The 26631-nt window shown below is 47.7% G+C and overlaps 2 protein-coding genes across 3 annotated transcripts; both read left to right on the top strand.

The window, feature by feature from the left end:
* The first annotated feature begins 84 nt into the window (after positions 1–84).
* On the top strand, positions 85–21598 carry Spag5 (sperm associated antigen 5). Of its 2 annotated transcripts, NM_001044224.1 has the most exon segments (24): positions 3621–3729; positions 3918–4040; positions 6069–7132; positions 7237–7414; positions 11968–12042; positions 12205–12297; positions 12367–12501; positions 12672–12791; positions 13040–13132; positions 13219–13332; positions 13595–13688; positions 13862–14009; positions 14089–14191; positions 14445–14578; positions 14709–14850; positions 18849–18960; positions 19171–19257; positions 19518–19638; positions 19732–19843; positions 20224–20304; positions 20460–20615; positions 20696–20770; positions 20878–20958; positions 21286–21598. In NM_001044224.1, coding segments are annotated over 24 exon segments (3564 nt in total). In that variant the 5' UTR covers positions 3621–3678; the 3' UTR covers positions 21358–21598.
* Positions 21599–22328: 730 nt separating this feature from the next.
* Positions 22329–25918, top strand: Aldoc (aldolase, fructose-bisphosphate C). The gene is made up of 9 exons (NM_012497.1): positions 22329–22421; positions 23572–23695; positions 23786–23997; positions 24094–24148; positions 24234–24394; positions 24504–24587; positions 24825–24999; positions 25118–25317; positions 25442–25918. The coding sequence occupies exons 2-9, from the start codon at positions 23584–23586 to the stop codon at positions 25532–25534; spliced, it is 1092 nt and encodes a 363-aa protein (NP_036629.1). The 5' UTR covers positions 22329–22421; positions 23572–23583; the 3' UTR covers positions 25535–25918.
* Positions 25919–26631: the final 713 nt, after the last annotated feature.

Here is a 26631-nt window from a genome sequence, read left to right on the forward strand (position 1 = left end):
CAGAAGAAAAAAGAAAAAGAGGGGCTGGAGAGATGGCTCAGCAGTTAAGAGCACCGACTGCTCTTCCAGAGGTCCTGAGTTCAATTCCAGCAACCACATGGTGGCTCAAAACCATCTGTAATGGGATCTGATGCCCTCTTCTGGTGTGTCTGAAGACAGCTACAGTGTACTTGTATATGATAAATAAATAAATCTTTAAAAAAAAAGAAAAAGAATGTATGTGTGTATTAACAAAATTAGTCTGGGGTTGGGGATTTAGCTCAGTGGTAGAGCGCTTGCCTAGGAAGCGCAAGGCCCTGGGTTTGGTCCCCAGCTCCAAAAAAAAAAAAGAACCAAAAAAAAAAAAAAAAAAAACCAAAACAAAACCAAAAAAAAAACCCCAAAATTAGTCTGTATGTACATATATGTGTTTATATAAAAGTGTACATATGGGGGGTTGGGGGATTTAGCTCAGTGGTAGAGCGCTTGCCTAGCGAGCACAAGGCCCTGGGTTCGGTCCCCAGCTCCGAAAATAAGAAAAAGGAAAAAGAAAAAGGAAAAAGAAAAAAAAAGTGTACATACAACTGGTCATTTCCTGAGATAGACTTGATCTACCTTTAATTTATCTTTGCATTTATTGTTTTAGTTATCACAAATACGGTTTTGACCAAGGTGTTACAGGGTTTTCCTTCCTATCTACTCCTCCGTATCCGTATTTGTTACTGGGAGCACACTATCTTTGTATGAAAACGTCTGGGATCTCACATGCTAACTGCCACAAGGACTGAGCATCCCACACACAGCTGTGTGATACAAACTTTTGCTAACATTTATCTGCCTGGACTTTACTGACACTTCCCACTATTTATTTGCTGGGTCTTTTCGAGGGACCATAGAGGTTCTCTAGAGTCACAGAACTTATGGAATGTCTCCATATATTTAAAGGGAATTTATTGTAATGACTTAGTCTGCAGTCTAACTAACCAAACAATGGGCAGCTGTGAGTGGAAGTCCAAGTATTTAGTAGTGGCTCAGTCCCACTCTGTCTTCTGTATGAGCTGGAAGAAGTTAGTTCATTCCCACAGATGTGTTGGCAAAGTGCAAGCAGGCAAAGAATAGAGAGCTTTCCCTCTTCCATTGTTCTTACGTAGGCCTCCAGCAGAAAATGTGGCCCAGATTAAAGGTGTATACCATCACACCTGCACCTTGAACTCAGAGATCTGATTGCTTCAGTCTCCTGGGATTAAAGCCATATACTACCTTGCCTGGGCCTCAAAGTTTTCATGGTCACTATGCCTCAAAATCTCTATGTCAAGATACAGGTCAGAAGCCTGTGTCTTCCAGCATCAAGATCTGGATCCCAGCTGTATCCTCCATTTCTGGATGTTCATTCCAGATGTAGTCAAGCTGGCAATCAGGAGTAGCCATCTGAGACCACAAATACTCCTTGAGATAGCTTTTGCTGAGCCCTGGTCAATCCCAAGCTCAAAAGCATTCTCAGGACTCTGAGGGAGAAGGATTGCCAAAAAAGTGAGACCACCCTAGGCTAAAGAGAGATCCTGCCTCAAGAGGGGAAAAGAGCAGTTGCTTGGTAGAGCACAAACTTAGCATGTGCTAGGCCCTGGGGCTCTATATTCAGCACCACCCACCTATATGTCTCCCCCTATTTTTATTCAAGCAGTTTTTCTAATGCCTTCAGAACGGCACTGTTTTGTCTCTAAAGTGGCAGTGTTCAATAGAAGTATAAGGCATGCACTCGGGAGGCAGAGGAAGAGTTGAAAGGAGCCCAATCTACACCACTAGAGCCTAGCTTAAAACAAAACAAAACAAGACATGTATGCTTTTAATCCTAGTACCCAGGAGATAGAGGCCAGTGGGTCTCTTTATGAGTCCAAGGCCAGCCTGATCTATTGAGTTCCAGGACAGCACCAAGTGCACAGAGAGACCCTGTCACAAAAAAAGGAATAAGATACAAATTACTATAACTTGTATTGTTTATACATGTTCCTGTGTGTGCCTGCATGCTTGTTCACATGTATGGGGGTCTGTAGAGCCAGATGTCAACATTACGTATTTTTTTCAATGACTCCATACCTTGTTTTTCAAGACATTTTCTGCTACTAAACCCAGAACTCAGTGATTCATTAGACTAGCTGAGCAGCAAACTCCAGGGAATCCTCTCATTTCTGTCTTAACCGCCATGTTGTTAGGATTACAGGCAAAAACTGCTGCACCCAGCTGTTTTTGGACAGGGTCTATCTGGCCCTGGCTGTATAGACTAGGTTGGCCTCACACTCACAGAGATTCACCAGCTTCTGCCTCTCCAGTGCTGGATTAAAGCCGTGGACTGTCATTCATGCTCTGCTCTGCACCTTGCTTTTTATTTGGGTACTGGAGATCCAAAGTCAGGCCCTCAAGCTTTCATAACAAGCTCTATACTGAGTCAGCTCCCCATTTTTCTCCATAAGTAATTCTAATTGTCACCCATGTTCAGAAGGTTTTAAAACAAGAAATTTTAATATATTTTATTTAACCCAGCATGCCAAAAAATACTCCGCTATGTAATTAATATTAAAAGATTTTTCCCCATACAAGGTCTGAAATGTGCATTTTACACCTGTATTACATTCCCATTTGAAGAATGCAAAGCTACATGTAGCCAGCAGAAAGTTAATGAACAGTACAGTCCTGATGAACGCACGTACTGTGACTAACCTACAGTTTCTAACATTAAAGCTCTTCTTTGGTTTGCTTCTTTTTCTTCATCAACACTTCTTTTTTTTTTTTAAGATTTATTTATGTATATGAGTACACTGTCACTGTCTTCAGACACACCAGAAGAGGGCATCAGATCCCACTACAGATGGTCGTGAGCCACCATGTGGTTGCTGGGAATTGAACTCAGGACCTCTGGAAGAGCAGTCAGTGCTCTTAACCGCTGAGCCATCTCTCTAGCCCACATTAGCACTTCTAAATTGGCCTGTAATTTAATTTTAAGAGGCTGAGGGCCAGGCAGTGGTGGTGTGGCACACGCCTTTCTTTAAAACCTGCACTCAGGAAGCAGAGGCAGGCGGATCTCTAGAATTTGAGGACAGCCAGGGCTACACAGAGCAACTCTGCGTGTGTGTGTGTGTGTGTGTGTGTGTGTGTGTGTGTGTGTGTGTGTGTTAATAATATAGCATATAGCAAGCACTTGAAACAGTGCCGGGATCATCATAAATGTACAGTACAGTACACGTCAGCTATTATTCTAGTAATCCCGTTCCGTTACAGTAGGCTCCGAGGTTAAACACAAGGCAGGCGCAGAAATTCTGAAGAGGCGTTACCTGAAGGCTGAAGTTGGGCATTTAGGAACTCCCTCAGGCCTTTATGAAACTGGCACCTACTCCTGGGCAGCCCAACCTCGAGTGAAGTGCGGCTCATTCGGTAACCGGGGAAACGGAGCCACTGAAACCGGACTCCTCGACTCTCCAACTTCCCAGAGTCCATGACTCTGGAGGACATACCCACCAGCCGGATGCTCAAGTGGAGGCGTTAGGCTAAGCGCCCAGCCGCCCGTGGGGGCGTGACGCACGCAGGTCCCACCCACTATACGTACCGCGGCCCCGCAGCCAATCCGGAAACGCGTATTGGGTTCAAATAGAGGCGGCGGGTGAATGTGGCGTTTTCGACTTGGTCAGATAAGTGGTCTAATTAAAGATGTGGAGGGTGAAAACACTGAATCTCGGCTTGTCGCCTTCGCCCCAATCGGTGAGGAGAGAATTTTCGCGGACAGGGCGCTACCTGGGCGGGGTGCGGGCGGTGCCGAGGCCGGTGAAGTCTGGCTCCCAACGAACTGGGGTAGCGAGAGGCAGTGTTGACCCCGCGGCCTAGCGGGTCGTGGGAAAACACTCTCAGAGGCTGAGCCCAGGTTTCCTCACACTCGCTTTCTTTCTCAGGGGAAACCAGCTATGAGAACTCCTCTCCGAGAGCTTAAACTACAGCCCGAGGCCCTCGCTGATTCAGGGAAAGGTCCTATGTTCTCCTCGCTGACCCCATACCTGCGCAGGCTGGATCTGAAGGTGAGATTTTAGCTTCACAACTGGGCTGTTTGCCCAGGCTCAGATGCTCAGAGGAACAGAGGGCCAAGGCTGGAACATAATTAATAACGATAATGAAGTCTTCTACTTCCGTGACATCCATTTACAGCTATTCAGGCCAACAGAGAGGTGCCCTGGGGTGGTTAAAACGAATCCACTGAGAACCCATATCTCTATTTAGCTTGGGTTCGGTTTTTGCTGTTTTCTTTGCCCCCTATCTAGTTTTTGACCTTTACCAAATTCCTGAGAAATACTTACACTGCCACATTTATGGAGAGATCTGTCTCCAAGAGTGAGACCGTGTCCATATATCCTATGGGGTCGTTAGAATTTTCCTGTAATCCAATACTTTAAACCTTGCCGAGTTGCTTACATTAATCTGTACTTTTTAAGTTAGAAGGTTTTCGGTTGTTGTGGTTTTGGTTTTTGGAGACAGGATTTCTTTGTGGCTGTCCTGGAATTCACTCTGTCGACCTGGCTGGCCTAAAACTCAGAGATCTGCTTGCCTCTGCCTCTCCAGTGCTGAGATCGAAGGTGCAAGCCACCACTGTCACCACCCAGCTTCTTTTCTACTTTTAGACTTAAGTTTTTTAAAAATGTTTTTTATTACTTGTCAAAGGACTTAGGAGAAATAGTACAAAGAGAAGGACTTGAGAGAAAGTACAAATTGCTTTTGTTAAATTTGTCAAGAAAGGAGTTTGACCCCCTGGGTTCTTTTTTTTTTTTTTTTTTTTTTTGGTTCTTTTTTTCGGAGCTGGGGACCGAACCCAGGGCCTTGCGCTTCCTAGGTAAGCGCTCTACCACTGAGCTAAATCCCCAGCCCCAACCCCCTGGGTTCTTTAAAGACATTTTGTAGAACTACTTGGGAAATTGTCCTGAAGAAATTGCTACTATTTCCTCTTCTTGTAAGGAGAACCATGAAACCTACCATTCTTTCAAAATATGAAAGCTTGCTTTTTATTTCTTTGACCATGATTTTGTTATTTTATTTTATTTTATTGAACGTAGATGTTTGTGCTTGCTAGACAGATACTATACAACTAAACTATACCCCCATCCTATTTCATTAACTTTATCTATTCTGTCTTTAGTAAATCAATATTTTTGTTTGTTTGGTTGGTTTTGTTTTTTTGAGACAGGGTTACTTGGTTACTCTGAAACTCACTCTGTAGGCCAGGCTGGCCTCGAACTCAGAGCTGCCTCTGCCTCTGCCTCTCTGCCTCTCTGCCTCTCTGCCTCTCTGCCTCTCTGCCTCTCTGCCTCTCTCTCTGCCTCTCTGCCTCTCTGCCCCTCTGCCCCTCTGCCCCTCTGCCCCTCTGCCCCTCTGCCCCTCTGCCCCTGCCTCTGCCGAGTGCTGGGATTAAAGTATGTGCCACTCCCAGCTGGCATCCCTGAGCAATCCCTGAGTTACCCTTGTGTAACTCTAGATTCTGACAGTACTTGAAAACATCCCCCATTCTCTATTGGGTCTCTCCTACCATGTCTCTTGAGACGTTGGTTGAAATTAGAAGAGGGGGGTTGGGGATTTGGCTCAGTGGTAGAGCGCCTAGCAACCGCAAGGCCCAGGGTTCGGTCCCCAGCTCCGAAAAAAAGAAAAAAAAAAATTAGAAGAGGGCATGGCCAGGTCATTTTCAAGCTAAGTCTACCATTGGCATAATAGATTTGCTTAGTCTGTTTATACTGTGGGCTGCACCTCCTTCCTATATGGATGGGATGCGTAGGAGCCAAAGTGCTTTCCTATCTTCCTTTTCCTACTGGTAGTTAACTTCTTCCTTCAGAAGAGATAATAAAGGGGTTGGGAATTTAGCTTAGTGGTAGAGCGCTTGCCTAGGAAGCGCAAGGCCCTGGGTTCGGTCCCCAGCTCCGAAAAAAAAAGAACCAAAAAAAAAAAAAAAAAAGAAGAGATAATAAGACTGTTTTTTCTGAGTTTGGATTTTGCAATGTACCCACTGTTATATGTTGAGGGCTGAATTGGACTGCCTTTGTCAACTATTTTGTTTCTTTTGGCAGGAAAGGCGCAACAGCTCATCTCCAGTGAATTTTGTTAATGCAGAGAACTCATCTCCAGTGGATTTTGTCAATACTGAGAACACATCTCCAGTGGATTTTGACAATACTGAGAACAACTTCCTTTCAGAACAGTTCAGCCATCCTTCAGAGTACATAGAAGCTTGTCAGCGTGAATCAGATCTAACTCCTGAAAGCAGCTCTCCTTTCAACACACTGGAGAAGGCAGTGGAAGCAATGGATGATTTTGTGGCAGAACCAATAGATGACGGTATAGTTAAGACCATGGTTCTTTTACCCTTTTCCTTAGGGCAGCAGCAAGACCTGATGCTCCAGGCTCACTTAGATACCACAGCAGAGAGAAATAAAAGCTCTCTAAAAGAATCTTTGGGGCTAGAAGACCTGGTGGAAAAGGAGGCGGCACCTTGTGTGGAAGACAGCTTACCAGAAACTGTTGCTATCAGGCCTGAGCAACCCATCTCTCAGGACCCTCCATTAAGAGACAGTAACACTGAAGCTGCACCTGCGGGCTCAGTTCCTTCTGAAAATGTCTTGGATTTCACTGTGGCTTGTCTCTCTCCCTCAACTGTCTTGACCAAAGATTTCTCTGTCGATCATGTCGATCCTGGGGAGGAAACTGCAGAGAACAGAGTTATACAGGAAGTGGAAAAGAGTTTTCTCGCACTCCCTGAGGAGGCTGGATTGGGAGATCAGGCACTTGCTGTAAATGCAGAAGACGTCTCATCCTTATACCTGTCATCAAGTCTAGTAGAAATGGGACCCCAGGAGGCTCCAGGCCCAACAGCAGAAGATGCCAGTAGGATTCCTGACTTGGAGTCAGAGACTTGGATGTCCCCATTGGCCTGGCTAGAAAAAGGTGTGAACACGTCAGTCATGCTACAAAGTCTCCGCCAGAGTTTACCCTTTTCAAAATCTGTGCTTCAGGATGCTGCCGTTGGCAATACACCCCACTCCACTTATTCTGTGGGAACTTCCTTTACTCCTCCAGTGCCACTGGAAGTAGGCACCAAGGACAGTACTTCAGAGACAGAGCGCCTCCTCTTGGGGTAAGTGTCCTCTCCAAGCTTGCGCCTCTGGAGCTCTCATATTCTGCACCTGCCACTCGAATCTTAACCCCTCCCTGTCATCTTTTCTTCTTTTCCTGTGCTAGCTGCCGTCCTCCAGATCTGGCAGCCTTGTCCCGGCACGACTTGGAAGAGAACCTGTTGAACGCCCTTGTCTTGCTGGAAGTTCTTTCTCACCAGCTGCAAGCCTGGAAGAGTCAGCTGACTGTCCCGAGCCGGCAAGCTCAAGACAGCAGCACACAGACCGACAGCTCTGCAGCTGTGGTGAGAAGCTTTTCACAGAACTCGGAGGGTCCCAGGGGACCCTCTGCCAGCCGGAAAAGATATGCCTTACCTACAGGCTCAGTCGTAGAGTATCTATAAAAGCTGAGAACGTGAGCCAGCGATGGCGGTGTATGCCACCCCAGGACGTCAGATGACCTCAAGCTCAAGGCCAGTCGGGACTGGAGAGTTTGAGGCTAGCCTGTCTGTTTTTTGTTTTTGTTTTTTAAAAGCTAAAGATTGCTGGGCAGTGGTTATACACACCTTTAATTCCAGCACTCAGGAGACAGAGGCAGGTGGATTCCTGAGGCCAGCCTGATCTACAGAGTAAGTTTCAGGACAGCCAGGGCTACACAGAGAGACCATTTCAGAAAAAAAAAAAAAAAAAAAAGGCGGAGATCTGGACACATCTTAAACCTTGGCACTTACTGAACTGAGTATATCCAGACTGTCCTCTTTCTCCATCCTCAGTTCCCAGTGCCTCTTGACTAAGGAAGAGCTTACGTATACTTCCAGTTCTAATTATTTATTTTTGGTTTTTCAAGACAGGGTTTTTCTGTGTATCATTGGCTGTCCTGAAACTCACTCTGCGGGGCTGGGGATTTAGCTCAGTGGTAGAGCGCTTACCTAGGAAGCGCAAGGCCCTGGGTTCGGTCCCCAGCTCCGAAAAAAAGAACCAAAAAAAAAAAAAAAAAAAAAAAGAAACTCACTCTGTAGACTAGGCTGGCCTCAGACTCACAGAGATTCACCTGCCCCTCCCTCCAGTGACTGCTGGGGTTAATGGTGTGTACCACCACTGCCTGGCCCCATCCCAAAATTTACAACCCAGTCAAGGATAAAGAAAATCTTTGGACTGGAGAGATGGCTCAGCGGTTAAGAGCACTGATCCCTCTTCCAGAGGTCCTGAGTTCAATTCCCAGCAACCAACCACGTAGTGGCTCACAACCATCTGTAATGAGATCAGACGCCCTTTTCTGGTGTGTCTGAAGACAGTGACTTTGTACTCGCACACATTAAATAAAAAAATTTATTTATTTATTTAATGTGTGTGAGTACACTACACTGTCACTGTCTTCAGACACTCCAGAAGAGGAACTCAGGACCTCTGGAAGAGCAGTCAGTGTTCTCAGTCATCACTCCAGTCTCCCCCACTCCTGCCTTCTTATAGCTTCTTAGACTAAAATTCTTTATAAAAATATCTCAACAATAAAATGTTATACAAAAGGGAGTTATAGCAGGAAGTTTATAGTAAGTTCAGAGCAGTGTTTCATCCTATAAGCTCATTATAAGTTCAAAGCAACAGCTTCATATGGCCTCGCTTTATCATGGTGCACACATGTGGCCTCATCCTTGGGCCTAACCTAGAACGAATGTTTTTCTTTGATCATTATTTCCTTCAAGCCTATTTTTTCTTCCTAGTACAATTTAAGAGCCTGTGACACAGAATTCTTATTTGCAGTTTTTATATTGATCTGCAGGATATTTGTACAATTCCTTGACTGATGCCCCAGAATCATTAGGCTATTTAATGATGGCAGGAAAGGCACATCAGCAGGAAGAAGCATTTCTGGGGGTGAAGTCTGGGGCCCATGCCTCTCAGAGCACACCCTATCACAGCCATGCAAAATGGTGGGCCATCTCCACCTAACTCACTTGCTAGAGCATTTTCTACATGGCTTCTGACAGATTAGGACTAAACAGAGACCTTGTCTCAAACAACAACAACAAATTGAGAAGTTTAAAAAGATGTATTAGGGGTTGGGGATTTAGCTCAGTGGTAGAGCACTTGCCTAGCAAGCAGAAGGCCCTGGGTTCGGTCCCCAGCTCCGAAAAAAAGGGGAAAAAAAAAGATGTATTAGCCTGTCAAGATGATCAACAATCTAAGCATTCAAGAGGCAGAGCAAGATTAGACACAAGTTTGAGACCAGCCTGGTCTGTTTCATGAGTTTAACGCCAGCCTGAACTTCAGGAGGAGACTATCTCAAAAGAGAGAAGGGGGCTGGAGAGATGGCTCAAAGGTTAAGAGTAAGTTAGTTCCCCACATCCACACTGGGTACTCCTCAAAACTACCTATCAGTCTAGTTCCATGGAGATTCTGTACCACTGGCCTCCTGAGGCACTCACCCACACATATACACATAAGTAAAAATCATAGAAATAAACCTTTTTTTTAAAAGCCGGAAAAAGGTTGTTGGGTAATGATGCTCACAACCAAGCCTGATGCCTTGACTTTGGTCCCTAGAATGCACGTGGTGGGAGGAGAAGAATACTGCAAGTTGTCCTCTGACTTGTGCCTGTGCCAACAGTGACACATATAATAAAGGTATAGAAAACAATTAGCCAGCAAAAAAACAAGAACAAAAAATCCTACATAAGAGGTATGAGAGGAAAATATTTATTTTAGTATGTATTTGTTGTTTTCCCTTAAGATTTATTTTTCATGTACAAGTGCCTTTGGAGGCGTCAGACTCCCTGGACCAGCAGTCACAGTTGGTTGGGGGCATCTGATGTAGGTGCTGGAAGTCAAACTTGTGGAAAGTAATTTTAGGACCAGTGTTCTAGCAGGGCCTGTAATCTCAGTACTTGGCAGGAGTAGGAAGATGAGGAGTTCAAGGCCTACCTCAGCTACATATGAGCTAAGGGCCAGCAGCCTGAACTAGATAAGAGCCTGTCTTTTATTTCGTTATTTGTAGTTGTAGAATAGTGATAAAGAACACTGTTGTAGAGGTCTCACGCTGTGGCATCACAGGCACAGGAAGAAAGAGAGCAGTGTTGGGGAAAGAACAGTGGATGGACAGTCTCAGCATGTCGCTGTAACGACTGTGGTGACTGTTGGAAGGAGCAGTGCCCCAAACCCTCTCTTTACTTGCAAACACTACCAATGTAATTTTACCTTCCCCTTGCATCTGGAAACCATGGGTTCCTTGTTTCTCTAGCTGACCAGTTTCTCTCTCTCTTGAAACTTCTTTGTATCTTTTTTTTCCTGTCCTTGGCCTAATTTCATGTCCCCAGCTCTTCCTTTTACCCTTTTTCTCTGAAGCTGCCAGGTCCTTTGGGAGGCCACTGAAGCAGAACCAGAGAAAGGAAATGACATTCCTTCAGCCATTTGCCATCACCATGCGTGTCCTTGTCTCGTGGCTGCCTCTTCACATTAATCTCATCATCTGCCTGACTGCCCAGCTCTGAGCAGTGTGTGTGGCCCTGTCCAGAACTTGTGCGGTACTCAGTGCCTTTGCACACACTGCCATAGGAACCCTGAGGATGATGTGACTGCCACTGCTCAGCACTGCTACCCTTGCAGTAACCTGCAGCAGTGAAAGCTTCCTATTGGAGGCAGGGGCCAGCCTGGGCTATAGAGAGAGTTCCAGGACAGCCTGATCTACACGGGAAAACCCTGTTTCAAAACAAACAAACAAACAAACAAAAAAGAAAAAAAAAAGAAAGAAAAGAAAAGGAAGTTACTCTTTTGAACACAGTGTTGCTTTGTAACCAAGTGGTGTCAAACTCATGACCATGCTGCCTCAGCCTCCCTAGGGTTAGGATTATAGGATATGCTACTGGGTCTAGCTTCTTTTCACTAAAATTTTTATCTGCCGTAATGAAGTCAAATAGCTAAAATGCTAAAGTTAGAAATGGGTTGGAGATCGCTCAGTGGTTAGGGGCCTAGTATGGATGAAGCCCTAAGTTCATATTCTAGCACTGCAAGCAGGGAAGATGGATGGGATAGGGGCAGGGAAGGAGGTGGGAGTTAGAATCAGTTGGTAAAGTGCTTGGCGAGCAGGCTTGAAGACCTAAGTTTGATTCCCAGGAGATGGGTTAAAAAGCTGACATGGTGTGCACAAGCTTGTAATGGTGTAATGATTTATTTATTTATTCATTCATGCATTTAATGAATGTTATGGGTTTTGCCTGTATATGTCTATGAGCATATCACTTGTGTGCCTATGGAGGCCAGAAGAGGATTAAAGTAGTGTCCCGTCACCATGCCTGGCTGCATCTAACTTTTTATTTTTTAAGTCTTTAATCCCAGCACTTGGAAGGCAGAGGCAGGCAGATCTGAGTTCAAGGCCAGCCTAGTTTACAAAGCAAATTCCAGGACAGCCAGGGCTACACAGAGAAACCCTATCCCCCTCCCCTCCCCCAATTGAGTGTGTGTACAGTACACCATATGTATACAGGTGGCTGCAGAGGCCAGAAGAGAGCATTTGATCACCTGGAGCTGGAGTTACAGGGCGTTGTGAGCCACCTGACTTCAGTGCTAGGTCCAAGGGACTGAATTTGTGTCTTGTGGAAGGCAACCAGTGCTGCCAACCACTGAGCCATCTCTTCAGCCCTGAACCCAGCTGTTTACATGGGTTCCGAGTAGCCAAACACACATGGGTCCTCATGTTTACAAGGCCAGCACTTTACTATGTATCCAGGACTTCATCTGGTTGTGAGCGAACTTTTCCATCTCATAGGAATGGTTCTTGTAGCTCATTGGCATGAAGGTGCATTAGAGGCTGCTGCTGTATGTTATCTATCTAAAAAGTTTTGTTTTTTTTTTTTTTGGCTAGGTCACTAAGACACCTAAACATCTTCAGGACAGCAAGGAGATTCGACAGGCTCTACTGCAAGCCAGGAATGTCATAGTAAGGATTGCTTGAACTTGAAATGCTGTCGGGGACCTTACAAAGATAAGAAGTGCAGTATCCTGGTTTGTCCTGGATCAGGATGCCCCATCGATCAGTGACTTTTCCCTTCATTTCCTTTCCTGAGTACATGGTCTAGCCTTGCTGCCTTTCCCTCTACAGCATTCATGGGGGCTAGTCTCTAGAGACCTGATGTCCTTGCTTCACCTGTCCCTGACACATGTGCAAGATGACAGAGTGACAGTGAGTCAGGAGGTAAGCATCGAAAAGTGTGATTGGGGGTCAGGAGGAAGGCACAAGCCACAGCATCTCCTTCTCTTGTAGTCTCAGCGTGCAGAGACCCTGGTTTCCTCCTGTTCTCGTGTACTGAAGAAATTGAGGGCAAAGCTCCAGAGCCTCAAAACAGAATGGGAGGAGGCACGGCACAGGGAGGAAATGGCCCTTAAAGGCAAGGATGCGGTAAGATGGCCGGCAACTGTCTGTGGCTGTAAAAGAACTCCACTTTAAGGTTCTATAGGAGGGACTCAGGGTGCCCTGGGAAGCAAGAACTACTGAGATGGCTATGGTTATAGCCTCTGTGCCATTTCTTCTGGTGCACACTGCGTCCTTGCAACCTTTTCCGTAAACAGGCAGAGGCAGTACTGGAGGCTTTCCGTGCACACGCTAGCCAGCGCATCAGCCAACTGGAACAGGGTATCACATCTGTGCAGGAATTCAGAGGCCTTCTACAGGAGGCACAGACCCAACTGGTAAATGTGTTTTCCTTTTCTGACATAGGATCTCACTATATATATCTAAGTTGCTATGTAGACCAGGCTGGCATTGAACTCATAGAGATCTGTTATCTTTGCCTTATGAGCACTGGGATTAAAAGTATGTGCCACACTCCCAGCTCAACTGCTAGGTTGAGGGCATTTTTGTTCTTGGGGCCCATGATGACTCTGAAAAGATGGTCACATACTCCCACTTAGCTGCCTCCTTAACCTCTTCCTTCCAGATAGGGCTTCACACAGAGCAAGAAGAGCTGGCTCAGCACACAGTGAGTCTGACTTCTGCCTTGCAGCAGGACTGGACATCAGTCCAACAGAATGTGAGTATTTAGGGACATCGCTACCACTCCCTCAGAGGCAGTCTGTTGTCCTTGAGTATGCTCTACTGACCCAGTTACTTTGGTAGTATGGGACATGGGCAGCTTTGCTGAGTCGGTCTCGAGAACTCACCAAGAAACTCACAGCCAAGAGCCGGCAAGCCCTTCAGGAACGTGATGCTGCAATTGAGGAAAAGGATCAGGTAACTTGGAGTGGGGGGCTGCTTAGGTCTGCTTTCTCTCAGTTTGCTTAGCTGTAAGATTATGGGAGCCCAGTTATTTCCTTTGATCTCAGCATCTTCCCTTTGGTGATTTGTCTTGTCTCTACTTGTTCCTGGGGATCAACTTAATTTTCTGCAGTGTTGCTGTTCTGGAGGTTTGCTCTGTTATCCACAGGAAAAGCTGCAATGAGTCCTGGGGTTCTTGACTCTGGAGGAACTGCAGGGAGGAAACTCTCTTTTCTAGGTTGTGAAGGAAGTGGAACAAGTCTCTGCCCATTTAGAGGACTGTAAAGGCCAAATAGAACAACTGAAGTTGGAAAATAGTCGCCTTACTGCAGGTGTGTGCATGTGTGCGGGGGTATAGACTGTTGGCCTGCTTGCTGTGTAGCAGGAGAATAAGGAGGTGCTATGAAACACTTGATTTGGGACAAAAGTGTGTGTGCGTGTGTGTGTGTATTTTGAGTCCTGGCTTAGTGACCACCATGATGTCATTAGGATACTTTTGATCTAGATCTCTCGGCTCAGCTGCAGACTCTGGCTAGCACAGAGAACGAACTAAAGGAACTACAGAGTCAGCATTCCCATTGTGTCCAAGACTTGGCCATGAAGGATGAACTGCTGTGTCAACTTACCCAGAGCAACAAGGAACAGGCTGCTCAGTGAGTTCCATTAGGTTATTGGGGCAATGGAGACCCAGCATAAAGGTCTGAGTGGGATCTAAGAGATGGGCTTTGGCAGGTGGCAAAAGGAAGAAACGGAACTGAAACACAGACAAGCAGAACTGCTGCAGCAGAAGGCTGTGTTGGCTAAGGAGGTACAGGACCTGAGGGAGACCATGGAGGTAAGCAGCTCAGCTTGGAGTAGGCTGCGGTGGGAGTAGGGGTCCGCCTCAGGACTGACTCTTGCCTGTTGGGGTTGAGGTGAAGTTTGAGACTGGACTGGAGAAAGCCTCTGCCCCAGGGTTTAAAGTTCCCTTCCTTCCTTCCTCCTTCCCTCTCTCCCTCCTTCCCTTCCTCCCTCCCTCTTTCCTTTTTTCCTTCTTCCTTCCTTCCTTCATTTCTCCCTGTCTTTCCTTCCTTCTCCCATCTTTCCAGTTTGTAGATGAAGAGAGTCAAGTTGCTCACCTGGAGCTGGGCCAGATCGAGAGTCAGTTGAAAGCCACACTAGAAGTTCTGCGGGAGCGCAGCCTGCAGTGTGAGACCCTCAAGGACACCGTGGAGAGCCTGAGGTAAGAGTGCTGCCCCTGCTCCCCACAGTGCTTTTTCCATCAACCCTTCCAGAAGCCAGAGTCTCTCTCTGGGGAGAAGTGTTCAGAGTAAGTCCCTGATCTTTGCTCACCTTTGGGGTCCTGCATTCAGGGCAGAGCTGGCCAGCACCGAAGCAAAGCATGAGCAACAAGCGCTGGAGAAGACGCACCAGCATTCTAAAGAGCTGTGTCTATTGGCGGAGCAGCTACAGAGTCTCACCCTCTTCTTAGAGGCTAAACTAGAGGAGAACAAGGTAGGAGGACACTTGGTTTCCTTCCCATATCTTTTTTTTTTTTTTTTTTTCGGAGCTGGGGACCGAACCCAGGGCCTTGCGCTTGCTAGGCAAGCGCTCTACCACTGAGCTAAATCCCCAACCCCTTCCTTCCCATATCATTAGGGTTTTTCTTTCTTTTTCATTTTAGTTGAGAATTGAACTCAACCTCAAATATACTAGGCAAGCACTCTTATCACTGACTCTTATTTCTATTCCCCAGTCCCCCAATTGCATCTTTTCTTATATAGAATAGACTTTTCTTTTTTAAGATTTTGTTACCTATTTATGTGGTTATGTGTGTGAGTCTAGGTGAGTGTATGCTAATGTGTACAGGTGCTCAGGGAGGCCAGAAGAGGGCGATGGATCCCCTGGAACTGCAGTTACTGGCTATTGTAATGTTCATATGGGTGCTAGGAACTGAATGATCTAGGATCCTCTGGGAGAGCAGGAAGCTGAGCTACATCTCCACTCTCTCCAACCTCTCCAGCCTCTCCACTCTCTCCAGCCTCCCCAGCCTCCCCAGCCTCTCCACTCTCTCCAGTCTTTCCAGCCTCCCCAGCTTCCTCAGCATCTCCAGCCTCTCCACTCTCCCCAGCCTCTCCAGCCTCTCCACTCTCTCCAGCCTCTCCAGTCTCTCCAGCCTCCCCAGCCTCTCCAGCCTCTCCAGTCTCTCCAGCCTCCCCAGCCTCTCCAGCCTCTCCACTCTCTCCACTCTCCCCAGCTTCCTCAGCCTCTCCAGCCTCTCCACTCTCCCCAGCCTCTCCAACCTCCCCAGCCTCTCCAGCCTCTCCACTCTCCCCAGCCTCCTCGGCCTCTCCAGCCTCTCCAGCCTCTCCAGCCTCTCCACTCTCTCCAGCCTCCCCAGCCTCCCCAGCCTCTCCAGCCTCTCCACTCTCTCCAGTCTCTCCAGCCTCCCCAGCCTCTCCACTCTCTCCAGTCTCTCCAGCCTCCCCAGCTTCCTCAGCCTCTCCAGCCTCTCCACTCTCCCCAGCCTCCTCAGCCTCTCCAGCCTCTCCACTCTCTCCAGCCTCTCTAGCCAACTTCTTTTTTTTTTTTTTAAGATTTTTTTTTTAAATTTATTATAAGTACACTGTAGTTATCTTCGGAGACACCAGAAGAGGGAAGAGGGCATCGGATCCCATTACAGATGGTTGTGAGCCACCATGTGGTTGCTAGGATTTCAACTCAGGACCTCTGGAAGAGTAGTCTGTGCTCTTAACCACTGAACCATCTCTCCAGCCCCTCTAGCCAACTTCTTATGCTTGCTTCATTCTGTGACTGTCAATGATTTAAGTTACCTTGAAGAACTTCTTTAACCTGTCACTTAGACCCTCTGCCTCCCAGTCATGATATATATCTCATTTCCATTCTCACCTGGCCTCCAGATGTTTCCATATCTAATCTCTTCTGTTTTCAATAGAAATCCTTTCTTCTTTTCTATTAAAAAAAAGAAAGTTGGGGTTGGGGATTTAGGTCAGTGGTTCGGTCCTCAGCTCCGGGGGGGGAAAAAAAAAAAGAAAGTTCACCTTACAGGAGAATGCCTGAGGTCACATGGACTTCATGGTTTCTTTCTATGCTCCTGATACTTGCTTTTTCTTAGACACTTGTATTAATTTCCTTTGGGTATTGGTATTTAAAGAAAGAAAGTTAGCCTAGCTTTTTTTTGGCTTCTCCACTACATACATAACGACAATAAGTTGTTGTTATTCAGCATTTAGAATTATTATATTTATTTAGTTTATTCAACAAATCGAGGTACAACCAAGATCCTCTTCTCCAATGGGGGCTGAACACAGACAATGCTCAGAGCCCTGCCATACGGAAACTGCAGGGAAGACAGTTGTAAAATTGTCACTGTGATTTATCTCCATGGACTACCGTGGGAAGTTAAAAGGAGGGCCATTTTTGTCTTTGAGAATTAGGATGTCTTTGCAAAGCAAGTGGCTAGCCCTGGCAATTGAGGTTTAGAAGTTTGTAGGGAATGGTAGGCACATAGGAAAGCCCACCAGACAGAAGTAACATGAAAATTCTATACAAAAAGTTATGTGTACTTTTTTTTTATAGTATCTAATTCAGCAAGACTTAGTTGAGATCTGATTAGAGCGAGAACAAGCAAGGTCTTGTATATAGAGTAGAAAAAGTCTGAAGAAATGGATGGGCCACGTTTTGAAGATTTGAACTAGTAATGCTAGGAGTAGGAGGGTTACAGAGAAAGGGATGGATGGAATGAGCCCAGCCGATACTTAGGATTTGGGGTTGGAGAGATGGCTCAGTGGATAAAATGTTTGTCATGCAAGCAAGAGGATGGGAGCGTGGCTCACCAGAACCCACTTATGTGCTGGCTAGCAAGACTAGCTAGCCATATTTGTGAACTCTTACCCTGCCTCAAAGAATAGGGTAGAAGAACGATTCAGATTCCTGTCATCAAGCCAAGTAGGGGCCCACATCTTTAATACCAGTACTTGGGAGCAGAGGCATGTGGATCTCTGAGTGTAAGTCCAGCCTTGTCTACAAAGTGAGTTCCAGGGAAGCGAGGGGAGGGCTGCATGAAGAAATCCTCAAATAATAACAAGAAAAAGATTCTGCTTTAGGTATGTGTGCATATGAGTGTGTGTGCAGTATGTATGTACACACATACATAGGTGCACACCACCACATAGATACACATCAAAAGAAGAAAATTAGGACATAGAAGTATCTTAGCGACTGATGGTCGTAAGACCATTGGAAAGTGGCACTGGCATCTAGGATAGCCTGGCGTGCTTTTCAGAGAATGGCACATTCATAGTGGACTTGTCTCAGCTTTGTGGGACATATGGCTTTGTCTCAGCCCCTTAGCCCTGCCATACAGCTCAAGAACAGCCACTGTCATGTCAGCACTGAAGGGAATGCGTCTTCCTGAAACATTGCAAAAGCCATTGGCAAGCTATAATTTGCTGCCTGTTACGATCTAGAACAGTAAATACTGAACTGGAAGCAGATTTTTGAGAGAGCGAAACAGTGAAAATGGTAAACTTAGCTTTAAGCACAGTAGTTTTTAATGTGGAACATTCTGTGATTCTTTTTTTTTTTTTTTTATAAGTCTTTTCTTTGGGCCCCGGAGACTGGGAAAAAGTCCAGTTGAATGAAAGGGATTGAAGAGTCATTCATGTGGAAATGATGGTCTGAAGTGAATGTTTTTGTAGAGTTCTAGAAGCAAAGCGCTCAGGGTGGAGACAGGGTGAGAAATGGACTGAACCCCAAACAGGTGTGTGAGGTCCAAGAGTTAAGGAAAGACCTGTGAGTTAAGAAAAGAAACTTCCCAAAGGCCTGTCTGTGAGGAACAGTCATGATCCAGAAGAAAAGTTTCCCAGAGTGCCTGGTCATCAGTATCAAACAGGAAAGTAAGAGCTGGAAAGAACCCGTTGTATTTGAAAGGAAGGATGCCAGGCCTGCAAAGAGGGCTTAGTGCTTAAGGGCACATACTACATACTGTTCTTGCAGAGGACTTGAGTTCAGTTCCCAGCCTCATATTTGACTGTCATTACAGCCTCAGGGCATCTGTCCTCACTCATGTGCACAGACACAGAAAATACTAATAAAAGTGGTCTTTTAACTTTTTAAAAAGAATGCTTTGAAAAAGCAAGTAAGGATGTCAGTGGTGTACTGCTGACAAGAGCTTTGGCTGCCAAGGCCTGGGCTATGAGGTAAGAATTACAGGCCTGCCTGCCTGCCTGCCTGCCTCCTTCCTCATTGAATAGAAGAGAAAGGACAATACTCCTTAAAACATTTAAGGGCTTTTTTTTTTTTTAATTATTGTTGTTGTAGTGGATGAGACTTAAACATAAACATGTTCAGGGGAAGGGCATTCATAGGAAGCTGGAGAGAGAACTGTAAGGTAGAGCATGGATGCTCACCCTGGAAGGACAATTGGGAGCTCAGAAATCATTCTAAAGTACAGCTGAACAGCTGATTATTATTTCTTTCTTTGTCCTTAGGCAGAATCAGACATCATTCTGCCCAGCACAGGCTGTGCTCCAGCCCAGGAACACCCTCCTTCCAGTGATAGCAGCGTCTCAGAACAGATCCCGACAGCAGTGGTAGATGAAGGTTAATGACCGTGGCATCTAAGGGAGGGGAAAGTGACCCTGCTGTTGATCTCAGCCAGTACAGATGCACACTGCTAGACGTGTCTCTCTACCCCCTTTCTATGGTGGTGGTTTTTTGTTTTTGTTTTCTACTTAAGAAGTAGGGTCTCATGTAGTTCAGGATGGCCTTGAATATATGTGGCTGAATATATCTGACTTGATTTTGCTTTAGTGCCAGAACCAGCTCCTGTGCCATTGCTTGGAAGTGTTAAGAGTGCTTTCACCCGCGTAGCCTCAACAGCTCCCTTTCGGCCTACAGGTTAGGATGGGCTCCAGGGACCATCCCTCATTTCTCAAAGACCTGGTAGTGATGTGCAAAGACAAAAGCAGTCAGAAATGCTTTGCTCTAAAAACCTCAATTCTACTTGGGCTCATTTTATTCCTGTCTTTTGGGATCTGTAATGTTCCGGATAGTTAAAGCTTGTGGGTGGGAAACATAAAGTTGTGGAAACAGTAGTCGTGTATCCCGTCCTAGGCAGAAGGGCTATGCCTCTGTCTAGAACTTTGTCTGTCTTTCAGAGACCCCAGCCCTGGAGAAGAGCCTGGCAGAAATGAGTGCTGTGTTACAGGAGCTTCAACGCCTCTGTGCCCTGCTGCAAGAATCTAAAGAGGAAGCCGTTGGTGTCCTGCAGAGGGAAATGTGAGCCGTGTACAGTGTTGATGGGGAGTGATGAGAGCAGCCCTCGTGCCAAGGGCAGAGTACAGGAATGATGCCAGATCCTCCTCCCCACAGCTGTGAACTGCACACAAGACTACAGGCCCAAGAAGAAGAACATCAGGAAGCCCAAAAGGCAAAGGAAGCAGACATAGAGAAGTTGAACCAGGCCTTGTGCTTGCGCCACAAGGTGAAGGAGGGACCTTAAAGTGGGGCGATGAAGAACTGGGGCAGCTCTGCTGGCCCATTGGGACCCCCTTTCTAGGAATCTAGGTAGTGGGGGGTTTCCAACCACTGCCCTAGTTTTGCCCTTTTGGGGTCAGACATTTCATATCTGAGAATTAGTGCTGGGTTGACCTGTCTTCTCCAAGCAGACCCAGGAGAGAAGCCCAGAACTGAAGCAGAGTTCTGAAACCGAGATGTGCCATGCCGGGCTTGGTCCTCAGTAAGAAGTGGACTGCTATGAACTAGTCCCCAGGGCTGAGCATGGCTCAGGCATTCTGTCCTGCCTTCTGGCAAGGGCTGAAAAGAAGTAAGCCTTTCCTCAGTGCTTCTGTCCTTTCTTCTCAGAATGAGAAGGAACTCCTGGAAGTGATACAGAAGCAGAACGAAAAGATCCTGGGGCAGATAGACACGAGTGGCCAGCTCATAGTACGTTCGTTCCTCTTGATGTTATGGTGGTGGTGGTGGTGGTGGTGTCTCTGCTTCTCCTGCCTGATGGAGGAAGGAGAGAAAGAACCCCTGAGCATTGTTGGGTTGTCTCCATTACCCATGAGTGCTGTTGGGTTACCTCTGCTTGTTCCCAGAACCTCAGGGAGGAGGTGACCCAGCTTACACGTTTACTTCGGCGGGCAGAGACAGAGACTAAAGTGCTCCAGGAAGCCCTGGAAGGCCAGGTAGATCCCAGCTGTCAGCTGATGGCTACTAACTGGATCCAGGAAAAAGTGTTTCTCTCGCAGGAGGTAACTCAGAGCTAACAAAGGATCTGTGCACACAATGGGGACCTCAGGCTGTGCCCCTATTAATGTGGACATATTTATAGGTGAACAAACTGAGGGCTATGTTCCTGGAGGTGAAAAATGAGAAGAAACAGCTGATGGACAAGTATCTGAGCCATGTATGTTCTGTTTCCTTCCACCACAATCAAACACCCTGTCATTACCTCTGACCTCTCGAGCTGTGTTCTTTTAAGTGTAGGGTTTATGAAGCCTGTTTGCATTTTAGAGGCACATCCTGGAGGAGAATCTTCGGCGCTCTGACACAGAGTTAAAGAAACTTGATGACACAATTCAGCATATCTATGAGGTAAAAAATTCAGCATATCGGGGCTGGGGATTTAGCTCAGTGGTAGAGCACTTACCTAGGAAGCGCAAGGCCCTGGGTTCGGTCCCCAGCTCCGAAAAAAAGAACCAAAAAAAAAAAAAAAAAATTCAGCATATCTATGGGGTAAAAGAGAGGGAGGCAGCGGGGCCTGGGCACAGGAGATACTGAGGAGTGCAGCTCTGGATCTCAGCCTGTGCTGGGAGCGGGGCCGACTTCTTACAGTGGCTTTGTCTTCTCTTCGTCAGCATCCCACCCCAGGGGCTATGGCTTTAGGCTTATGAGTCAGAGCTGTTTTCTGTCTCTTCCCAGACTCTGTTGTCTATCCCAGAGGTAGTGAAGAGTTGCAAGGAGCTACAAGGATTGCTAGAATTTCTGAGCTAAGAAAGAAGATACTGGAAGGCAGTGGTGTGTACCTGTAGTCCCAGCTGCTCCAGAGGCCGAAGCTGAGGACCGCCTAATCCCAGGAGGTTGGGACTAACCTGACATGGACAACACAGCAAAAAACCTGGAAGATAATTCCACTCCACTCTGGTTTCCTTCAGGATCCCTTATCCCAATAATAAACCAATTGGCATGGAGCCGACTATGTTTTATGCTATTTAAATAAAGTGTATTTAATGTAGTCCTTCCAGTCCACTGAATCTAATTTTGGGAGTAGGGGTGGGCAGGTGAAATCATGGAGGCAGATCAGCCCTCCAGCCTAGGCAGCCTTCACTTCCTGCGGCAGCTAAAGCCAGGGCTGACTGCTTTTCTTCGCTTGATTCTCTTGCTTCCACTCTCCCCTCCCCCCCAAAAAAGGGCAATGGACTGCCTGTTCCCTGGATCACTGCCTGTGGGGAACAGAAAAGACTTCATTCACTTACTTTCCCCATTCGGCCCACCCGCCCCCGCCCCCCGGGGCAGGCACTGGTAAATATGGGGCAGAGCATAGAAACTCAAATCCATTATTCCATGCCTTGAAGTGGGGCAGGCAGCCTGTTAGGTGGGCCTCTGTCCTACCTCCCATCTACTGATGTTTAGATGTCTCTCCTCTAAACCAGGCTTAATCCCCAACATTCCGCATAATGTGAAAGCATTTGCCTTTCACAGCAAAAGACTGATTATGGTAGAGACAAACACAAGTCCATCTCTTTCCTCTAGGGTTCTAGTGGCAGGGTTCCATGATGAGGGAGGGGCATCGTCTTTTACAAACCTTGGGGACCCTGGCAGAGAAGTCACTCCACCTCACTACTCCACCCCTGAAGGCGTGGCCTTACCCTAGACCAGTCCTGGGGAGAGGGCGGGACCAGGATGGGAGGTGTCTGTCACGCCCCCAGGGAGTCACGTAGCTCTGCGGCATCTGCTGCTGCCTTATTTACTCCAGCTTGGACTGAGCTACTGTCTGTTGCTAACCAGACCAAAGTGAGCTGTGCCTGTGGCTCCGGCCGCTGACTGACTGAGTATAGGTAAGGTCCCGGGTGAGGCGGAGATGCCCCGTCCCCGTTTGTCTTCCCCTGCTGTCCTTGCCCTGCTCCCTAGGACCCTAGCTCCTCTGCTTTCTGTGGCTCAGGAAAACCCTGCTTCTCTCCTTCCCCCTCGCTCTCCTTTCCATTTCCAAGTCTTCCTCTGCCTCCAGAACTTCACTGGGGTCGGTGTATCCCACCTAGGGTATTTTAATCTCAGCCCCTTCCTGGTCCTTCTAGGCTTGTCCCCAGGTCTAGGAAGAGCATCAGGACTGGTTAACCTGTATCACACCACTATCTAGCTCATCTCTCCCAGGTCTCCTTCCTGCTTTTCCTGCATCTCTCCCTCTTTCCCATAATCCACTCACTCAGCCTTAATTCCTCACCTCTGGATCCCTACTAGGAGTCTGAGTTGTGGGGGACCAAGCCTCCCTATTCCTGTGCCTCTTATATGACAGAATGCTTCTGGGTACTAGAGATGATCTGGTGATGTCCCTTTCCCGTCCTCTCATGTTTGTTAACACTGCTAGTCTCTTTCCTACCACACTTGCAGCCCCTGGGGTCGATCTCCAACATAGGTAGGGGAGTAGGCAGTAGCATAGACTGTCAGGTTTTCAGTACAGCTGGGGCTGTCACCTGTACCACTGCTCCTCTCTGACTTGTCCCCTGCCTTCCACTAGACTTGGGAAAAGATGCTGCCTCCTAACTGTCTCATTCACAAATCTCCAGAAAAAGTGATCTCCCCCCCACCCCCACTTAGGGACCCTTTTGAAGAAAAGAAAGGGAAAGCAGGAAAAAAGCAAACAGGTTTTCTGTTTACCTCAGGAAGGGGCCAGATTCAGTGAAAGAAGAGCTGGCATCTTGACCTGGCAGCAGTTTCCAGGAAGACCTATGGCTTCAGGGCTGCCACCTCCCATCCCCCATGCTGCATCTCTCCTGGAGCTGGGAAGGGTGCCCACCAGGAACAAAAGGAGATGTGGGAACTAGGGCCCTAACTCTGTTAGCTGTCAAAGAGATTGATACCACTTTGATGCCCAGGCCCCAAGCCAAAGGCTATTCTGCTCCCAGCCTTGCTTGCTGGGAAGCCTGTTTGGTTAGGAGAGGAAGTAGAAGGTAGTTGGAGTCTAGCGCTTATGTCTTGTCTCCGTTCCAGACAACTGTCACCATGCCCCACTCATACCCAGCCCTTTCTGCTGAGCAGAAGAAGGAGTTGTCGGATATTGCTCTGAGGATTGTGGCCCCAGGCAAGGGCATTCTGGCTGCAGATGAGTCCGTGGGTAAGTAGGAGCCCAGGGTCAGGGTTGAGGAGAGGTTGCCAGGGAGCTCTAGCCGAAGAACAAGTCTGTTTCCCCTTTGCTTGCTTCTAGGCAGCATGGCCAAAAGGCTGAGCCAAATTGGGGTAGAGAACACTGAGGAGAATCGCCGACTGTACCGCCAGGTCCTGTTCAGTGCTGATGACCGTGTGAAAAAGTGCATTGGGGGGGTCATCTTCTTCCACGAGACACTCTACCAGAAAGATGACAATGGTGTCCCCTTTGTCCGCACCATCCAGGAGAAGGGCATTCTCGTAGGCATCAAGGTACATAGTCCCTGGCCATTCCTGGGGGCTAGGTATGGAAACTGATGTATATAAGAGAGGTGACAGGCCAGCCCTTCTACTTAATTGCCCCTGCAGGTTGACAAGGGTGTAGTGCCTCTAGCTGGGACTGATGGAGAAACCACCACTCAAGGTACATGGTGGGTGGGTACAGGGGTGGGACATGTTGATGCTGGCAAGATAGGGGCAGGGTGGTGAGGCTGGCACTGTGTTTTCAGGGCTGGATGGACTCTTGGAACGCTGTGCTCAGTATAAGAAGGACGGTGCTGATTTTGCCAAATGGCGCTGTGTGCTGAAAATCAGTGATCGCACACCCTCGGCACTGGCCATACTGGAGAATGCCAATGTGCTGGCCCGCTATGCCAGCATCTGCCAGCAGGTGTGTGCTGGGGTTTGGGTGCTTAGATGAGTGCCCCAGGGCCTGGTGGAGATGAGCTTTCATAGCTTTCTCCCATCCTCTCTCCAATTAACCCTGCTCTTGCTTTCAGAATGGTATCGTGCCCATCGTGGAGCCTGAGATCCTGCCTGATGGAGACCATGACCTCAAACGTTGCCAGTTTGTTACAGAGAAGGTAAGGCCGCAGCTGAGCTCAATCATGGCTGGGACAGCCTAGCAGGGGTGCTGCTACCCCAGCCCTGCTAAGATCCAGGCACTCTCCCCCTTAAGGATCTTTGCTGATTCCAAAGCAGGCTTGAGAGAATAAGCCTGTATGAAGCCCTTGGTTTCCTGTACCCACCTCCCCCTGGTTGGGGAGCGCGGTGCAGTAGGCAGTGGTCTCAGCCCTACATAAGCCTCCTTTGCTCCCCAGGTCCTGGCTGCTGTGTACAAGGCCTTGAGTGATCATCACGTATACCTGGAAGGGACTCTCCTCAAGCCCAACATGGTGACCCCTGGCCATGCCTGTCCCATCAAATATAGCCCAGAAGAGATCGCCATGGCAACTGTCACTGCCCTGCGTCGAACTGTGCCCCCAGCTGTCCCAGGTACTAAATTGCTCCTATCCCTTCAGGTCTGACTTCAGGTTCTTCGGTGACACTGGGATCCTTTATCCTGGACAAAACAGAGAATGATCAGTCAGTCTGTCTTCTCCTTCTACTCCAGGGGTGACTTTCCTGTCTGGGGGTCAGAGTGAAGAGGAGGCATCACTCAACCTCAATGCCATCAACCGATGCTCACTTCCCCGGCCCTGGGCCCTCACCTTCTCCTACGGACGTGCCCTGCAGGCATCTGCACTCAGTGCCTGGAGAGGACAAAGGGATAATGCTGGGGCTGCTACTGAGGAGTTTATCAAGCGGGCCGAGGTAGGGAGCTAGAGGTGATGACTGGGGAGGGATTATGTGTACCAACCAGAGGTCCGAGACTGGGCAGTATTCCACATCTGTGGTCTGGCCCAGTCTGCTCATCTAATCCCATTTCGTTTTGCAGATGAACGGGCTTGCAGCCCAGGGCAAATATGAAGGCAGTGGAGATGGTGGAGCAGCAGCACAGTCCCTCTACGTGGCCAACCATGCCTACTGAGGCACGCTTACACGACCTGTAGCCCTTGGCCTAGCAATGCACATCCCATTTTGCCTATAGTCACAGCCAGGGCCAAATAGCCGTGCTGAACAGAGATATCTTCATCCAGCACCAAGTCATCTCGCATCCCACAATGCCTCACATTGCTGCACTGGAGACCACAGGATGGGAGGGTAGAGAGGCCCGTCCATGTCTGAGGATGGAGAAACTATTTAGAAGTCAGAACAGAACCTTTCCCCTGTCTCCACCAGTCCTTACAGTGTCCCTTGATGGTGTAGTTTGTCCTTGGGCTCTGCTTGCTGACCTTCTCTCTTGGGATCGGGATGTGAACCCTGGCCCAGACTCACGCTCTGAGTACATAGTGAATAAACGGGAGCAAAACACAATGCGCCATTCTGTCTGTCTGTCTGCTGCACACACCAAAGTCTACCTCCATGTGTGTGATCTCTTGCTGATCCTATCTCAGAGCCCTCTGACGGTGGTGGTGGTGGTGGTGGTGGTGGTGGTGGTGGTGGTGGTGGTGAGGTGAGATCTGGGTTTTACTGGGCTTCAAGTTTGTGGAGGAAGGTTTTACCCAGTTCACCATGCCCAGCTCAGGCTCCTACCTGATGATCTCCAAAGCTGAAGTTGTAAAGGGGGTGAGGGGTAACAGGTCTTCCAGGGACTGACACTGGACTGCAGCTCCAGCACGATGAGAAACTCCTCAGACAGATTTTGTGCAAGGCTCAAAGGGAATCAAGAGGACAAGCAGGGATCAGAGTGGGCCAGTTCTCTCCCATCTCAGAAGAATGTGCACTTAGGCCCTTTCCAATAAGGAAACCTTCCAAGACTCGGGGCTGCAGAATTAAGTAGGGGTCTAGGGGTTTGCTAAAGGCTATGACCCACTTCCAGGTAGAGAAGGGATTCATCTGAGGGTCTGGACAAAGTTAGAATTGATAGGGCTTTGTGGTGAATGATCACCACTGGGCTAGAGTGTGAGGTAGGGTGACAGTAGACAGCTGCGAATTGGAACTATCATTGACTCTCTGCTCTGTGTGGCCTGACCTTATAACAAAAGCAGCTAACTCAGCAGTTTCTGTGTGCTTCCGCCAGGCACT

Source organism: Rattus norvegicus, chromosome 10 (genome assembly GCF_036323735.1).
Source record: "Rattus norvegicus strain BN/NHsdMcwi chromosome 10, GRCr8, whole genome shotgun sequence".
NCBI classification, from domain to species: Eukaryota; Metazoa; Chordata; class Mammalia; order Rodentia; family Muridae; genus Rattus; species Rattus norvegicus.

What these genes read in the sequence shown, in the direction of transcription:
- Aldoc (NM_012497.1), top strand. Translation starts at nt 23,584, where the DNA reads ATGCCCCACTCATACCCAGCCCTTTCTGCTGAGCAGAAGAAGGAGTTG. An exon ending in GGCTGCAGATGAGTCCGTGG is followed by an intron (nt 23,696 to 23,785) that starts GTAAGTAGGAGC and finishes GCTTGCTTCTAG; the next exon opens with GCAGCATGGCCAAAAGGCTG. An exon ending in AGTTTATCAAGCGGGCCGAG is followed by an intron (nt 25,318 to 25,441) that starts GTAGGGAGCTAG and finishes TTCGTTTTGCAG; the next exon opens with ATGAACGGGCTTGCAGCCCA.
- Spag5 (XM_039085262.2), top strand. Translation starts at nt 3,679, where the DNA reads ATGTGGAGGGTGAAAACACTGAATCTCGGCTTGTCGCCTTCGCCCCAA. An exon ending in AGCTCCCTTTCGGCCTACAG is followed by an intron (nt 19,258 to 19,517) that starts GTTAGGATGGGC and finishes TCTGTCTTTCAG; the next exon opens with AGACCCCAGCCCTGGAGAAG. An exon ending in AAGTGTTTCTCTCGCAGGAG is followed by an intron (nt 20,616 to 20,695) that starts GTAACTCAGAGC and finishes ACATATTTATAG; the next exon opens with GTGAACAAACTGAGGGCTAT.